Source organism: Chiloscyllium punctatum, chromosome 9, assembly GCF_047496795.1.
Source record: "Chiloscyllium punctatum isolate Juve2018m chromosome 9, sChiPun1.3, whole genome shotgun sequence".
Lineage (NCBI taxonomy): Eukaryota > Metazoa > Chordata > Chondrichthyes > Orectolobiformes > Hemiscylliidae > Chiloscyllium > Chiloscyllium punctatum.
In genome coordinates this window covers 38042735-38061506 of record NC_092747.1, presented here as the reverse complement: position 1 = coordinate 38061506, position 18772 = coordinate 38042735, and the positions used below count along the sequence as shown (strand labels likewise).

The window sequence follows — 18772 nt, the reverse complement described above, 5'->3', positions numbered from 1 at the left end:
AACTAACTTTGATATACATTGTGATACTCTGGATACTTGGTATATTGCAAGGCAACACATAATTAAATAAAGCAGTTAAATATGTTTTAAACTTGATCCTTTAGTCTGAGTTCAGAGAGACTGTTTAAAGAGAGACATCTTTTTTAGCATCCATCTTGTTAAATCCTCTCAGAATTTTTATATCTTTCAATAAGGTATTCATTCATTTTTCTAAACTCAAATGGATGTAGCCCAACCTGTCTAACCTGCCCTCATAAATAATCCTGTCAAATATGGTATCAGTTGAGTGAACCTTCTTTCAATTGCTTCTCATGCATTTGCATTTTTTTTTAAATAGGAAGGCAAACACTGCATATGTGATCACTCCAATGTTATATATAATTATAGCAAAACATACTATTTTTATATTCAATTTGCTTTCAATAAATGACAACATTTCGTTTGCCTATCTTATCCTGAACCTCTGTACTCATTTTTGAGTCATGTACCAGGCTACTTGGATTCTGTCAGCACCAACAAATTTTGCAGTTTCTCTCCTTCTGTGGTTTTTTTTCTGTTCTTCCTGCCAAAGTGAACAAGTTAGCATTTTCATATATTATTTTTCAAATAGCAAATATTTGCCACTCACCTAACCTGTCCAGATGCCTGTGCAGACTCCTTATGTTCTGTTCACAAAGTGCTTTACTACCTATGCTAAGTTTGCTAGTGAGACAATCATACATTTTGTTCCTTCATCCAAGTCTTTAATAAATAATTGAGGTCGCAACACTGATACGGTACTCCACTCCACTGATGTCAGAGCTTCTGAACCTGAAGATGATACATTTATTCTCACTGTCTGCTGCCTGTTTATCAAGCAATCCTTTAACCATAAAAATGTGACCCTGTACAGCGTGAGCTCTTATTGTGCTCGTAAACATGTCAGGTGCCTTGAGGAAATCTGAGTGCAGCACATGCACACATTCTCCTTTATTCACTTGTTTACATTCTCAAATAGCTCTAATGAAAAAACATGATTTCCTTTTCTCAAAGCCGTGTTGATTTTTTACTGGAATAAGACTTCTTTAATACTGTGCTGTAACTTCCTCACTAATTTCCATCATTTTAGGCTGACCAATTGATAGTTATTTGTTTCTCTGATCCACTTTTGTTGAATGAAACAGTCCCTATTTGCTGTTTTCCAATCTGATGGAACCTTACCAGAATCCAAGGAATTTTGTAAAATTAAAACCATACATCTTCTATTAACACCCTTGAGGTATTCAGGGCTTTTCAGACTTTAGTAATAATTTTCTAGTACCCTTTCCTTGATGATGATAGTTACAAAAGTAGGACATTATAAAGCAGGCGAATTTTCAAGGCAATGAAAACCATGTGGATCACAAGAATAAGGGTAACAGTAGGCTAAAATATCCTATAGACCTTTTTTGACTTGATGTAAAATCTTTTTTTTTTAAATGAAAACACTCAATAGTATAGACCTAGTTGAAATCAATGACTAATCAGGTTAGTGGAATTTTTAACATCTTGGAGAAGAGTTTAATGTTCTGAAATGAAAAGCATTGCCTCAGAGTGTTAGCCACACCTCCCAACCCAATTGTAGGTTCCCAGAATTTCTGCATCTTACATTCTCCAAGATGATATGAGACCTTTCTTGCTTCATTCTCTGAAGGTACCACTACACAATCCTTGTACCTTTCAGGACTTCGAAACCCCCTCACAAAAAACACCTTCCGTGCTCCAGCAGTGCTGATCACAGATCCTGCACCTAATGCTGTCAATTGACAGGATCACTTTGTGCTACTTTTGTGGACCAGTTTCCCATTGAGATTTAAAGTATCTCTGGAACTTTCCAAGATTCCACAATCTTATAATATTAGATACAGCTGAATATGTTCCCTTTGATTAGCAACTAATAACTTCTACCATACCTACAAAGAACTCTTTGTCCTAGCCAGGAGGAATATCACAGTCTCGAACAAGGGATATGGAGTAGACGATCTAGGAGAATTGAGGAGAAAGTTCTTCAGCCGGAGTGATGACCTTACAAAATTTTGTACTACAAAAGTGACTGAATATCTTTAAGCTGGTAATCAATTTCTAGACAATAAAGTTGATGAGGCCATGGAGATGGAGCAGAAATATATTATAAAGATTGGGATCAGCCTGCTTGTAATGGCAGAGCAAGCTTGAGTGGTCTACTCATGCTCCTATTTCTACAACTCTAGCATTAAAGGAGATCCTGAATCAATTGAGAGATATATAAAGCAGGCTGCAGATTTACTGTCATCTGCTATGTGTGTACTGTGTAAAAATCAGTCTACTCGTGGCACTTTACATCAATCCTACAATTTTATGTGTCACTAATCCCAAATTTCAGGGAACACTTGTCAAACCTGGAACATTTACCTTATTCCCTAATTCCCAAAGCTCCATTTTCAAATACTATTTTCCTGGCATCCTCAATGTTTGCAACTTTCAGACTTTTATATTATTCTGTAACCCATGCAGGGCACTGTGATGACAAATGCTCTTTGACGCTGTTTCATTGATGCAGATGAGAATATGGGAGGGATGATGAGTATGTATACAGCTGACACAAAGATTGGCTGGGTGAGGAAGAAGGTCTTGGGTTACTGGAGGCTTTGATGATTTGGGCAGATCAGTGACAGTTGGGATTTAAACCCTGATAAGCGTGACATGATGCACTTTGAATGAAGTAACAAGGCAAGGAAGTACTCAAATGACATTACACTAGAAAACTAAGAACAACAAAAGATCTCAGAGTGCTTGTCCACAAATCCCTGAAGGTGGCAGGTGAGTTTAATAGGGTAGTTAAGGCATTTGTGACACTTGTCTTTATCATTAAGGCATAGAGTATAAGAGCATGGAGGTCTCATTGGAGGGCTTTGGTTAGGCTACATCTAAAGTACTGTGTGCAGATGTAATATTTGCATGTAGAAAGATTAAACTGGAGGAGATGCAAAGGAGATTTACCAGGTGTTGCCTGGCATGGAGCACTTTAGCTATGCAGAGAGGCTGGATAAGCTTGGTTTGTTTTCTTTGCAGCAGAGAAAGTTGAAATGCGTGGTCTTACTGTCCCTCTGCCTTGTTCTAGAAGAAAGGACGGTATAGCACAGGAACAGGCCCTTCAGCCCACCAAGACTGCACCAACACATGCCTTTTAAAAACTAAAAACTTTTTGCCTTAATGCTGTCTGTATCCCTCTATTCCCTCTCTGTTCAGATATCTGTCAAGATGCTGCTTAGATGTTGCTATTGTATCTGCCTCCACAACTTCCTCTAGTAGCACATGCCATGCATTTACCACCTTCTATTTAAAGGAGATGTTGTTTTTATTTAAACTTATCCCTTTTTACCTTAATCCTATGTCCCCTAGTGGTTTACATTTCTACCCTGGGGGAAAAAGACTCCAACTATCCTTTCTACCCATGCCTATTATAATATTGTAAACATCTATCACAGTGCCCTCATCCATCAATGTTCAAGTGAAAACAAACCAAATTTATCTAATCTCTCCTCATAGCTAACATCCTCCAACATCAAAGAACGCTTTTTATGTACCCTCTAAGCCTTCCACATCCTTCTGGTAGTGTGCAACCAGAACTGTACATAGTATTCCAAATGTGGTCGAACTAAAGTTCTGTACAGCTGCTGCATGGCTTGCCAATGTTTTATACTCTATGCCTTGACCAATGAAGGCAAGCATGCCATATTCCTTCTTGACCACCTTATTCACTTTTGTTGCCACTTTTGGGGAACTGTTGTTCTGTACACCTAGATCCTTCTGTATATTGATGCTACTGAGAATTCAGCCATTTACTGTATACCTCCCTCCTACAGTTAATCTCCCAAAATGCAACACCTTGTATTTGTCCGGATGAAACTCTTATTTGCCATTTCTCTGCTCAAGTCTCTAGCCTATCTATGTCCTGCTGTATCCTCTGGCAATTCTCTCCACCATCTGTAGCTCCCTCAACATTTGTACCATCTGCAAACTTACTGATCAGGCCACTTAATTCTCATCCAAATATATATTACAAACAGGGGTCCCAGCACTGATCCCTGCAGAATACCACTGGTCGCAGAGTTCCAATCTGAAAAGCACCCTTCTACAATGACTCTTCTGTGACTAAGTCAATTTTGTATTCAACTTAGCACTTTACGTGGTTCTCACGTGACATCACCTTTTATCAGCCTGCCATGAGAGCTTGTCAAAGGCCTTGCTAAACTCCATATTAACAATATCTACTACCCTGCTCTCATCAATCATTTTTGTCACTTTCTCATTTGTGAGTCACAACCTTCCTCACACAAAGCAATACTGCCTTTTGCTAATAAGACCATCTTTTTCCAAATGTGAGTAAATCCTGTTCCTAAGAATCTTTATCAATAATTTCCCTATCACTGATGTAAGGCTTACCAGTGTGACATTTCCTAGATTCTCTGTTGCCTTCTTTAAGCAAAGGAACAGTGACCTCTCCTGAGACTAAAGAGGAAACCGATTTTGTACAAGGCTCTAGCAATGTCCTTATCCGCTTCTTCACATTCTGGGATAAATCTCATCAGGTTCTGGGGATTTGTCCACCTTAGTGCTTTTTAACATCCAACATCACCTCTGTTTTTATATTGGTATGCTCCAGCCTATCAGCATACCTCTTTCAACTCTCACCATCCACCATGTCCTTCTCCTTTGTGAATATTGATACAAAGTATTTGTTTATGACCTCACCCACTTCCTCCGGCTCCATGCATAAATCCCTCCTTTGTCCTTGTGTGGACCTACCCTTTCCAAAGCCCCTTATGTATAAAAGCCTTGGGATGTTCCTTAATCCTGCTTGCCAAAGATGTTTTATGCCCACTTTTAGCCCTACAATTCCTTGTTTTGTTTTCTTTCCTGCTATATATGTGTTCATGGTCTTTGTCTCTCTTCAGTTTCCTATACCTTAGGTATGCCTCCATTTTCTTTCGGATTAAAGCTCTCAATTTTTCTTAATTCAAGGTTCCTAAATCTTGCCATCCTTATCCCTAATACATATAGGAATATGCTGGACCTGTACTCTAAACAACTGGCCTTTAAAAGATTCCCACATGCCAGATGTAAATTTATTCTTAAACAGCCACCCACAATCTACATTCCCCAGTTCCTGCCTAACATTGTGGTGGTTAGCCCTACCTCAGTAGCTGAAGACTACTCTTGTCCTTATCGATGGGTAACTTCAAACTTGAAAGGATTATAGTCACTATTCTCAAAATGCACCCCCATTAAAACTTTGATCACTGGGCCGCACTCATTCCTTAATGCCAGGTCTATTATGGTCCCTTCTCTCACTGCATTATTTACAAATCGATTGAAAAAACTTTCATGGACACATCTAACAAATTCGCTCCCATCCAAGCTCTGCTCTGAGCCCCAGTCAATATAAGGCAAGTTAAAATTACCCACCACCACAACCCTGTTGGTTTTCACATTTTTCTATTATCTGTCCACATATCTATTCTTCTATTGCTTGCTGGCTGTTGGGAGGCTCATAGTACAATCCAATCGAAGTGATTGCATCCTTTGTATTCCTGAGCTCTATCCATATGGCCTCACTGGACGAGCCGTCCTTGTTCTCCCTCAGTATATTGTGATAATCTCCTTTATCAGTAACACAACTCCCCCAACTCTTTTACATCCTCCTCTATCTCACCTCCTGAAACATCTAAATCCCAGAATGTTAAAGTACCAGTCTTGTCCATCTCGCTACCAAGTCTCTGTAAATAGCTACAGCATCATAGAGCTTAGATTAATACATATAACTAAGTTATCTGCAATACCTGTCACACTCCTTGCATTAAAACTTGAAGGGGGTCCTAATAGAGATTTAGAAGATCGAGGGGCAGGGACATGGTGAAAGGATAAACAGAAAGCAATTGTTCCCTTAGTGGAATGATCAATACAAAGGGGTTGTAATTTAAAGGTGAAAGGTGGTAAACTCAGAGGAGATTTGAGGAATAACATTTCATCCAGAGGGTGGTGAGGATCTGGAATGCTTAGGAGGGTAGTTAAAGCAGCTAGCCTCACCTCTAAAGTACATTTTAAAAATTACTTGGATGGGAACTTGGATGCTCTTTGGAGGGTTAGTGCAGACTTGAAGGGCCAAATGATCTCTACCCGCATTGTAGGGATTGAGAGATGTAGTGTTGAGTGATTGGGCAGGAGAAGAGTGTAGAGTTGTGTGGCTGATGGAGCTTTTAGAAATATGGGGAAGGGCAAGGCCATCAAAAGACTTGAACGGGAGGATGATTATTTCAAAATTGTGTGAAATGGGAAAGTGTACTTCAGTGAGCACAGTGTTGAACAGGACTTGATGGAAGTTAGGACGCGGAAAGCAGTTTGTTTATGGAAGATGGGAGGCCAGCCAGAAGTGTGTTGGAAAAATGAAGAGTAGAGGTAACAAACATCAAATTTATTACCACCATCTTCATGAGGTCTGACCATGTATATTAGTGTAAAATAAAAGCTCCGACCTATGCTACATACTCATGTTAATGTTTCTTTGTGACTTCTGAATTGGTTCACATTAGGTTTGGTGACTTCAGTTTCTGGTCACAAATATACAAGTAGAATTTCATGAATTTTAGATTTTCTTGATTGCTGCACTAGTAGGGACTTTCATGTTGCACTTTATGAACTATTCTTATAATTTCAGGTAATGGTTTATGGAAAATTACCCCCGAAACGCTCGGTCGCATCGAACTAACATTAAGCAATGTCCGAGAGAGTCTCTTCCAGCTTCTTCAACCAAAGTTGAAATGCGAATTGGGTAATTCTTATATATACTGTGCAACTTTATAATCTCTTTTATTTTTTATTTATTGAAGTGATTATTTTTTTAAATGCACATGCTATTAATGCAATAAAAGTTAAAAAAAATTCTGATGGTACTCAGCAGGAATGGTAACAAGTGAGAAACCAGAATGATGTTTTAGCTCCGTGACCTTTCATAAATAAAAACTGTTCAAATGCAATAGATTTTGAACCAGTAAATGGTGAGTGGATGGGAAGAAGAATAAAAGAGAAGGTTTATATTCTGGTGGAAGCCAGGAGAAGTGAAATGAGATGGTAATTGGAGCAGAAAATGTCTTGTATATAGAATGAGTTGACCAGAATTTCATCTGAATCAGCCATATAAGTACTGTGACTGCAAAAGAAGGTTAGAAGTTGGGTTTTCTGTAGTAACTCACTTTCTGACTTCCCAAAACCACCATCTGCAAGTGAGAAGTCAAGAATCAATGGAAAACTCTTCATTTTCCAGTATGCGTGTCCAATACAATTTTATACAAAATAGCCTACTTGATGAGTAACCTGCTTGACTGCCTATCAACTTCTAAGCATTCAAGGATGCAATAGAGAAACTCACCAGACCACTTCAACAGAATCTTCCAAACCCCAACCTATTCCATCTAGAAAAATAAGGGCTGTAGATGCATGGGAATGTTACGACCTGTGAATTCCCCTCCAAGCCCTGAGCTATCCTGACTTGGAAATATGCCACAATTCCAATACTGTATCTTGATCAAAATCATGGAAATCCTGAACAGCACTGAGTGTATCTGCACCCCAAAGACTGCAGCACTTCATGAAGGTCGTTCACCGTTATCTCTCGAGCAGTTAGGTTGACCAATAAATGCTGGCCTAATTAGCAACACCCAGATCCTGTGAACAAATAATTTATAATGGCCATAGTCAATTTTCAAGTAGTTTCAGTTGATAAAAGCAGAATACCTCAGTAATGATGTTTTGAACTCCATGGCTAACATTTGGGAGAAGAATTGCTAAGCAAAATGTCCTTAATATTAATCATAGTTACCCACAAGTTTTAGCAGTCATCCCATATCATATTGACGTTAACATAATTAGTGAAAATATTGGGGAAGATTGTTAAATTTTGCAGTTACTAATGTTTCCATCAGATAACTTGTGCTAGACTTCAATCAGTGCACAGGTATAATCAGAAACCAGAATATACATAACGACAATCTGCACTGATTAGGTCTGTATTCTTTTTCTCTCCCTCTCCTATTGTTAGTGAGCTATACTCTGAAATCCTCTTTCAAATGCCATCTCTCTTTGCCCCCCCACCCGCCACCTCTCCAAGAGTAGTTCTCATTGGAATTAGAATGTATATTACATGGAGCTTGTGAGAACCTAGTCTTTACTATAATATGTTAATGCATTTTCTCCTGTCTTTAGGAGTTCCCGATAGCCCAGTCTTTGCTTTTCCACAACTTCTACGGCAGGATCCATACGTTGAGGCGCTGTTCATGCAGTCGTATATTTGGAGCTTTGAATGCATGAAGTGTGGGTATAAGTACGAGGAAAGGCAAGTGTATTTTTAATTAAGTTTCATTAATGTACATCAAATCACAATAGAGGTACCAGGCTAACTGCTGGCTAGCACACATTTCCCTGTTTTGGATGTTACTTTTCAGCATTTCTCCATATTTTTACTGAAAACGTTTGTGGATTTTAGAAATTCAAAAACATTTTAGTCAGAAAACCAAAGCTTTTCAGTTGTGACACCATTAAATTTCCATTCAATTTTATCATTCATTATTTTCATTCATTAATGGCGAAACAGTGAAAGAGTAAAATCAGAATTCATTCATTTTGATTTTTAAAAAATTTGTAATCTTATGCAAATCTAATCAATTGCTAAACTAATGTTAGACAAATCTAACAGCAATAAGAACTATATAAGATTTAAAATAAAAGATTAGAACATTCGGCCATTCAACTTTGCTATTTAATAATATTGTGGAGGATGTGGTTATCACCTCAATCCCACTGTCTTGCTGTTCTTGACTCTCTTGTCTGTCATAGATCTACCTAACTCTGCCTTGAATAAATTCAGTGACACAGCCTCCACTATAGGGAATAGCTTAACAGTCTTCTTCTCTCACTAAAGATTTCTCCTAAATAAGTAAAAGTTAATGTTAATATGCAATTTATCTAAATTAAAAATATTTTGAATTTGTCTTTATGGCTATACCCTTGAAATTAAAGCAGGTAAGATGTTTATTCAAAATGTTGCAATCTAAAAAGTGGTCTTTGATCCTTTGGCTGTTTTGCTGTACAGAAGCATTATTGTGCCAGACTGGTAAATTCTTGTCCTGGAAAACAGTACTCCTTGTGTTTTCAATTTACAGATAGGCAATTATGACATCTCGAACATAGAGTCACACAGCATGGAGACAGACCCATCGATCCAACCAATCCATGCCGTATATAATCCCAAACTAAACTATTCCCACCTGCCTATTCTGGTCTGTATCCCTCCAAACCTTTCCTATTCATATACTTATCCAAATGTCTTTTAAATGTTGTAATTGTACCCACACCCGCCACTTCCTCAGGAAGTTCATTCCACATGCAAACCATCCTGTGTAAAATAATTTTCCCCTCATGTCTTTTTTTAAATCTTGCTCTTTTCACCTTTAAAAATGTGCCCCCTAAAATCCCCCATCCTAGGGAAAAGATAACTGCCATTAACTGTATCTATACCCCTCATTATTTTATAAACTTCTATAAGGTCATCTGTCAACCTCCTACACACCAGTTGAAATAGTCCCGGCCTTTCTTTATAATTCAACCCTTTCAGACCTGGCAACATCCTGGTAAATCTCTTCTAAACCCTTTCCAGCTTAATAATATCCTTTCGAAAATTGGACAACCAGAACTGAACACAGTATTCCAGGAGAGGTCTCACAATATCCTGTACAGCATCAACATGATTTCCTAACTCCTATACTCAAAGGACTGAGCAATGAAGGCAAGTGTGCCAAATGCCTTTTTATGCACCCTGTCTATGTATGACGCAAACTTCAAAAATTATGTATGTGCACCTCTAGGTTCTTCTCTTCTACTGCATTATCCAAAGCCATATCATTAATTGTATAAGTTGTTTTCTCTTTTGTTTTATGTCATTGAAAGCAACTTAAGTAATTGTTTGAGTTTTGTTTAAAGTATTTACTGCTGTCTATTCAGGTAGTGAAGAAAGACATCTTGATTAACTGATCGATGTTCCAGGTTATTTAAATCCAGAGGAGAGTATTAAATTTATAAAAGTTGTACAGTACCACTAATAAAATTCCATTTCCCGTACTGCCTTAAACTAATTGCTTCCCCTTCAAAATATTACCCAGGCTAAATTAAGTTTAAATATTGTGTATGCATTACATCATTATAAACTGAGGCATTTAAAAGGTGGACAATTTATTTCGCTATAAACATTTACCTTCAAGTATACTGTGTGTACTCAAATACAGAAGAGATTTTTACTGAAGTAAAACCTTTGCATGTGATGATAATTGAAGTTTTTTTATGATAGGTGTCGGAAAACCTTGATTACATTTATGAACATAGTTTCAGATTGGCACCCGCTGAATGCTGTTCATAAAGCAACCTGCAATAACTGTCGAGATAAAGATCAAAAAAGGAAAATGCTTTTAGATTGGTGGGTACACTGTTTATGCGTATTTATTTATATTGAATAATGATTGAAATTAGTGCTTGGAACTACTAAATTAAATTCTGTTTTTCCTAGCGTATCCTCAATATATATGCTACATTTTGTGGAAGGTCTACCACATGCAGACTTGGACAGCTACAGATTTGATTTTCAGGGCAACTCATACAGAATCTGTACCATTATTCAGTATTTGCAAGCTGTGAAACACTTTGTAACGTGGATTCAAAATTCTGATGGTATGTACTGCCTTTTCAAGCATCAGTTTTCAAGTTTTGAATTAGCTTTTTTTCTTGCTATGAATTGCTTTTCCGTTTATTGCTTGAAATGAAAATGTTGGCAAGCCAGGAAAGTGTCATTTTCTGTGCAACTGCTGGACTTGGGGTCCGTGTCCATAATTTGAGATCTAGCATTTCTTGGTATCTGCCAGGCCTAAGGTTTTTAGCCTACCCAGAAGAAAGCTGTACATATATCTGAGCACATGCATAGAGTTCCCTTCAACAGTTACAAATTTAAATGTTTAGGAGAGAGCTACTGCTCTGCCCAGCATTTCATGGAAGTGCTCAGAGGTCTGCCAGGTACTTCTCTTTTATTCTTTCTCACCCTCCACTACTTTTTCAGATTGGATTTACACTGCAAAATTAAAGTAGCAGGTTATTTTTCAGTCATCGCAGCGAGTTGAAAATACATTTTATTAAGCTAGGTGATCAGTTTTCAAAAATGGACTGATAAAATTAGGTTTAAAATGACTGTAAATTTTACTTCAGTTAATATCATTGCCATTGGGCTTGCACTTTGGTGAGTCACCTGTTGGTAAATGAAGAGAAAAATTTTACTTGAGTGTGGTACTAATTGGTGATAAGCCTTCTGGATTTGAATACGTTCTTGCCTGCTGAAGATTAACCATGATTTGGAGATGCCGGTGTTGGACTGGGGTGTACAAAGTTAAAAATCGCACAACACCAGGTTATAGTCCAACAGGTTTAATTGGAAGCACACTAACTTTCGGAGCGTCACTCCTTCATCAGGTGATAGTAGAGGGCTCAATCCTAACACACAGAATTTATAGCAAAAATTTACAGTGTGATGTAACTGAAAATTATACATTGAAAAATTGATTGTTAAGTCTTTCACCTGTTTGAATACCATATAGTTTCACTCCTTTCGTGTGTAAATCACAAAACTGCTTTTAAAAAGTTGCATTCTCAGGCTAGCTGTTAACAATGGGTGATAGCTAGACAATATGTTGAAGGTATTAGCCCCCTGTGTTCTCTGTCTATGCCATGATGTTTAGATTGATTCTAATCTAAAAAGGGAGATAACTGAGTTCTACCTGAATGCATGCAGTTTTTGAGCAAAGTACAATGTAACCCTGAAAGTACAAATTCACCCCACAAAATATATGTGTGCATGTGGGTCTTTGTCTGTGTGTGTGTCCGTCTGGGTTGGGGATTGAGAGTGTGAGAAAGTGTATGTGTGTAGTGAGTGTAGAGTTTCTTCAGTCTGTGAGGGGGTGCATGTGTGTGTGTGTGTGTGTGTGTGTGTGTGTGTGTGTGTAGGGGTGTCTGTGTATAGTGCAATGGTGGTCACCTGTAATGTGACATGAACCCAAGGTCCCGGTTGAGGCCCTCCCTATGAGTATGGAACTTAGCTATCAGCCTCTGCTCGGCCACTTTTTGCTGCTGCGTGTCCCGAAGTCCGCCTTGGAGGATGGTCACCCGAAGGTCCAAGGTCAAATGTCCTGAACCACTGAAGTGTTCCCCAACTGGGAGGGAACACTCCTGTCTGTTGATTGTTGTGCGGTGCCCATTCATCCGTTGTCGTAGCCTTTGCTCGGTTTCCCCAATGTACCATGCCTCAGGGCATCCTTGCCTGCAATGTGTAAGATGAACAACGTTGGCTGAGTCACATGAGTACCTGTCATGTACAAGGTGGGAGGTGTCCCCACACGTAATGGTGGTACTAACCAGGTTCATGCAAGACTACAGAACCGAGATGCTAGCTAGTATTTGGGGGGCAAGAAAGCTTTTATCTTTGGATATTGGGAATAGAAATGTGAAACAGAAATGGTAAATTTAATCTTCTCCTCTGGAAATGAGTTGTCCAGTGATTTACATAATCACGGACATTTGATCAGATAATCAAGATGTCTTCCTTCACAACCTGAACCAGTTGGAGTAAACATTTCTGCAGGGCTAAAGAAAGTTGTGTAAATTGTATGTGGTCTCTTCAAGAAATAAATTTATTGACAGGTTTACCTTTTTTTTGCTAATAAATTTGAAATATTGAGAAGAGCTACAGGGCAAATGGTTAGCCTAAGATCTTGAAAAGAGTATCTGAAAGCAAGGCAAGATCAAATTACATTAGAGTTTTTGAAAAGCAAATGAATGTATACCAGAAGAAGGCTAATGTGCAGGTTTATGGGGAAAAGGTAAAACTGTGGGTCTAATTTGGAAGCTAATATCTGCTGATACTCAGTGTCTCTTGCGACTGCTCATTTGCATCAATGTGGAAATACACACAAGCACAATTCCTGAAGCACCACGCATTACATAGAATTCCAGTGTGTCACATATAAAGGAACTGCACACAACTAGAAAGAGCGCCATTGAAGCAGAGATCAGCAGGAAGAATCAAAGGTGGTCCAAGCGTGCGGTAGGATAGTGAAGGGGATGGGAGTGAGTGAGGACAGTGCCCGGGATGGGGAAGTGGTGCAGCACCATCATCCCCATCCTACTTCACTCCACGCCCTACCCTTCAACGTTTACCTCTCCTACCTCCTTTGGCCCCTTAATCCCCCAAACCTGTTCACAAACCCTCTCTTTTTCCTCTTATCAACACCCCAGTTCTCTCCCTCCCCTCTCGCCCTTCCTAGCTGCACCATGTTTAAAGCTGAACTTATTTAAATGTGATGTGGAGATGCCGGTGTTGGACTGGGGTATACGAAGTTAAAAGTCACACAACACCAGGTTATATTCCAACAGGTTTATTTGGAAGTATTAGTTTTCAGAGTACTGCTCCTTCATCAGGTAACTAGTCAAGAAGCAGCACACTGAAATCTAGTACTTCCAAATAAACCTGTTGGACTGTCTCCTGGTGTTGTGATTTTTAACCTATTTAAAAACTCCTACTTATAAAATCTCAAAATTTTAGAGTTTGAAGTGTTTTTGATGCTAGAAAGTCTTACAGTTTGATTTTTGCATAAAGGATAAGGTTATACATTTACATTTCACATCTGTATGAAGATTCTGTAGTTCTGAAGCCCATGCTACACGCATGTGGCTTCACAACAGAAATTTAGGAAGAAACGTGCCAGATAGTGAGCTGGTTTACAAATTGTTTCTAATGTCTTTGGGTCTGTAATAGTTGATTTGGAGGTCCCAGTATTGGGCTGGGATGTACATAGTTAAAAAAAAACACACCACACCAGGTTATAGTCCAACAGGTTGATTTGGAAGCACTAGCTTTCGGAGTGCTGCTCCTTCAGGTGGTTGTGGAGTACAAGATCATAAGACACAGAATTTATAGCAAAAGTTTGCAGTATTACGTAACTGAAATTATATATTGAAAAAGACCTGGATTGTTTAAGTCTCTCATCTTTTAGAATGACCATGTTGGTTTCAGTTCTTTCATATGTAAATCATAAAACTTTTTTAAAAGCGACATTCTCAAGTGAACTTTAACAGTTGGTGTCATGTCGGCCCAGATAATGCATTTCAGGTGTGAGCTGCAGTTTTTGAGCAAAGTACAATGTAATTCTGCAAGTACAAATTCACCCCACAAACATGTGCGTGTCTTGGGGGGGTGTGGGGGATAGTGGTGGTGGTGTTGGTGTTGTGAGTGTCTGTGTGAGTGTGTCTAAAGAGAGACAACTCTGTGAGAGGGTGCATGTGGGAGTGTATGTGTGAGCATATGAGAGAGGTCTGTGAAGCGTGTGTGTAATAAAAATAAGTGTAGTACATATTTTCCAGTTAGTTAAAGTATTTTTTTTCAAACAACCTTTATAAGTAGCTGTTCTTGAGTTTATTTTTGGTCTTGTCTTGCAGGGTCATGGCTTGAATGTGATGACTTGAAAGGTTCTACTAGTTGTCGGCATTCAGTTTTAAATGTTCCTGCGCATGAAATTCACATTGTCATCTGGGAAAAGACTGACCTTGAAAATCCAACACAAAGCAGCACCACACTTTCATTTAGTGATTCAACCTCTGCATCTTTCCCAACCTTCAAAAGCAATGCCACTACCTCTGTATCACAGCAGCTCTGTGAAACATCATCTAACAGTCCTGTTCAGTTAAGTGCAGTCAAGAAACCAATTTTCAGTGCACATCCAGAGATTAAACCTAATGCAAACTGTGTAAAAGAAGGTGAACAAGGAACTTCAAGTAATAACTTACTTGCGAGTTTGGAACATCTGACAGATGATGCCGTGGTAACGCTGAATCTTGTAGAAGTTAAAGTCGACAATGAGCGGAAGCCAGTAGACAATACACAAATCATACCAAGTGCTGAGCAATATGATTTGCAGAATAAGGAGAAAACTCTACAAAATTCACCTCTTGTGACTCAAGTGGCTGTTGGTCATGATGTATCTGTACAACCTCGTACTGATATACAGTATTCTAAGGACATTTCCCAACAAATAAACCAGGTAACAGTCATTGAACCTGACATGCCTCAAAAATACATTTTAAAATCCAAAGCATCTTCATGGCCACCTAGACCATCGCAGCTACAAGGAATTGATGTAGCCGGTGCCTCGTCTGCTCTATTACAAAAAGATAATGTAACAAGTTCAAATTCCTCTCCTACCCAAGAAAGAAAAACTGCATCCGATTGTTCAGAAATGTCTATACAGTCTAAGGCAAGAGTACAAAAGGAAGATCACACCAAAATCCCAGTATCTGAGAACTTGAAAACGTCTACTATAAATGGGTCATCAGCTGATATTTCCCAACCTCTAGCAGCTAAAAAAAGCTTTGCTGTAGGTTGGACAAGGAACTTGTTCAACCGCCACCTTTCAACGCTGGCAGGCAATCAATCTAGAATATTGCCTCAGAATGAGGTGAAGAATGCTCACAAAGGCAATGCTTCATTGAAAATCACTGATCCAAAGTACCCTGTAAAGGACCGCTTTGATGGGTTCAAGACCAAATATTTATCAAAACGCACACAAAGCGCCAAAGAGCTATCTGTCTCTCAAGATTCAAATATTCCTACTGCTGCTTGTGTACAAAATGACAACTATTTGCCTCAAAATCCTGGTAACATGAATGAGAACTGCAAAGTATTGTTGCCTAAGACAATCTCTTCTGGTATCCATACATTAAACAAAACATTTCTTAATAATTCATCAAAATGTACTCACCCCTCAAAATCTGAAACAGGTACTTGTACTTTGAAGAATCAGTGCTCCAGTTCAAACAAGCAAACACAACTGAATTATGCCAGCTCAAAAGCTCATTGCCTTCGTCTCAAGTTGCTCAAAAAACTTCAAGACAAAAAAGATCAACTCAGTTCGCTTGAACAGCTCATGAAAACTAAGCAGGATGAATTTGATAGCGACTATGCAAGTACTTCAAGTCTTGAAGGACAGTTAAATGTTGCAAATAATGGAAGCATGTTGTATGATGATGTATTGAATGAACTTTGGCGTGAGCTTGGTGTTGAAAATGATAAGTCTGTTTATTCAGCCAGTTCAAGTGCTTCATTGAATAATAGCCCAGGCCATGATGAATTACTTGCAGAACTTTTCACCCCAGCTACAACCACTACTACATCTAATGACTTGCAAAGTAGTGACTCATGGCTTTGTGGAAGAGCAGCAAACTGTAAATTGAGTAATGAGTGTAACATAACTCCAAGGACTGTTAATGGTGATCACATATCACCTGTTTCAACTTTACAGGTGCAGAGCCATAAAATTGAATCCATTGGTAACTGTGAATCAGTTTATGAGAGTCCCACAAAGGAGGAAATGTTGGTAGATTTATTGTCCACATCCACACTGAACTCTTTAACAGGAGATCACGATGAATTACCTAACTTTGATGAAAATCTTTTTGAAAACTGTTAGGAAATGGTCATTTTGCTAAAGCAGTGAGGAAATATTGTCTCCTATAATTTAAAACTTAGAGTAAATTGTGCCCAGTCTCTTGCATGTTTAAAAAGGTATTTTTAAAATTTTGAGACAAATGAATGCATTCTGTGAATGTACCTACTTTGTTTTCAGGTAGTTTGTGGTATTTGAAGGACTTGTGAGGTTGTAATGACACTACTGAATAGAATGTTGGTAATGCATGTTTAATACATGTTGCTAACTTCCCGTTAAGAAAAAGACTGAACTGATGTTGTTCTTGACAAATGGAGTTCAACTTTCTGTCAGTGCTTACCATATTTTTGTTAAACTTAATTTGAAGTGCAATTTGTTAACCCTATTGTAAACTACAAATATTTAAATCATTTACAATGTTTATATTTCAAATATTTTGCTGAAACTTATTACAGACAGGCTAAACAAAATTGAATAAAATCAAATTATCAGTTTAGTGGAAAGAATAGACTAAGTTCAATAGCATGAAGCAATTGATCTATTGGAATAACTCCAAGTCTGTAATGGCAGCTATAATCCACTTCGTTTGGATTGTTGTTCCTGTCATCTAAATTTTGTTCAATAGATTGTCATCTTGTACATTTCCTGTAATGTGTACTTTTGACTTAAATGGAAACATGTAATGAGAAATATTTGCCACTTGTGCAATGTGGTTTAGAATTGCTGGAAATGATAGTTCTTTCAGTTAACGTTGTGAAGGGAGCTAGACTTACAATTAAAATTAGCATATCATGTAAATAAGGGCAACTTTTTGAAATATAAATTGGATCACTATTGTGATAAGTTTTAAAAAGACAAGATGCTAGAGACACGCAGGTCAATTAGGATCTGTGGAGAGAAGATTTTTCTTAATCTTCCAGGCAGGAGCCTTCTTCAGGGTTCTGTCCAACACGTCAGCTGGTTTCTCTTCATGGATGGTGTTTTTTCCAGCTTTTTAAAATTTATTTCAGAGCTCCAAAGTTTGTAGTCCCTGATTTATTTCATTTTGTATGATTCCAGTGTTGTTTCATAGGTTTTGAAAGTTCAATGTCGACATTTGTGCTCAAAGTTCTAAGATGTGGATATATTTTGTTCGGTGGTCACAAAGTTAAACTGATTTATTTAAGGGATGTTTTGATATCTAATAAAGTTTACTGTTCTTAATGTTTGTGAATTCTAATATAAGCCATGCATCTTATACTGAGAATTACACCAGTAGAATATTACTCAAGCCAGACCATCAACCCAAGACAAAGCAAATAACCATTTTAGTGAACTCTTAGTAACCCAGGGTGCTTTGTATTCTTTCCAGTGTTTGTGTAAATTATTTGTGTTGTACTTAGTTTTGAGTTCCTCTGACTTTGAAAGTTACTAGCTGGTTGGTTATTGTACTTCCAATAAAAATGTTAAGCTGGCCATGCGACCAAACAATAAACCTATTGTAATATACCTAACCTTCAGTTGGTCAATAGTCTAAATATATCTAATCCAGCACTCTGGTATTAATTCGATCTAATGTCTTGCATTTCTGGAACTGACCTTGCAAAACACACAATCGGCTCGTGGAGTAGACAATAAAGTTAATTTGAGGTGCAGAGCAGGAGGTCCTAGGGATGCAGGGTGGATAACTGAAATAGGATAAAGTGTAAATGAGCAGTTTTCTTTTGCCATTCAGTATTTCCTGAAGGAGTTTAATTGGTGGTGTGTAGTTGTGGTAACGTGTCAAAGAAAATGTTGAGGTTATGAATTGGTTCAGTTAACAATGGTTGGGTAGTCAAGAAGCTGACAGATGTAAAATTTGAGCCTTTAATGGCAAGAATATCACTTTCTTGTCTTAGGAGTTTCCCTGATGTGGTCAATGCCAGAAATCCTGAACTGGTGCATCCCAACACATTGTTCAGTGTGTGTTGTAAATCAGTACAGATTTGGAATTGAAAACCATGTAATTATGGTCCACTGGAATGATCAAGACCAAATTATTAAATGATAACTTAAAATATTGAAGGCTGTCTTATACTGATAAAACCTGGGCTAATCTTTCTATGTACCCCAGAAGTGCTCAATGTCTCAGGTACACAGCAAAGGGAAATTGATTTTGAGATCAGTCGCAGTGCAGGCCAGAGTCCCAACATATTGTCCCAAAATTTCCT

The 18772-nt window shown here is 38.2% G+C and overlaps 1 protein-coding gene across 1 annotated transcript in view; it reads left to right on the top strand.

Annotated features, from left to right (window-relative positions):
- The window catches only part of uspl1 (ubiquitin specific peptidase like 1), a 29375-nt gene extending 11299 nt beyond the window's left edge, over positions 1-18076 (top strand). Inside the window, exons 5-9 of the mRNA XM_072577262.1 lie at positions 6716-6829; positions 8260-8389; positions 10397-10522; positions 10613-10773; positions 14581-18076. Of these exons, the coding sequence (XP_072433363.1) occupies positions 6716-6829; positions 8260-8389; positions 10397-10522; positions 10613-10773; positions 14581-16607 (2558 nt within the window). The 3' untranslated portion in view covers positions 16608-18076. The remainder of the gene's footprint in view (positions 1-6715; positions 6830-8259; positions 8390-10396; positions 10523-10612; positions 10774-14580) is intronic.
- The last annotated feature ends 696 nt before the right edge of the window (positions 18077-18772 follow it).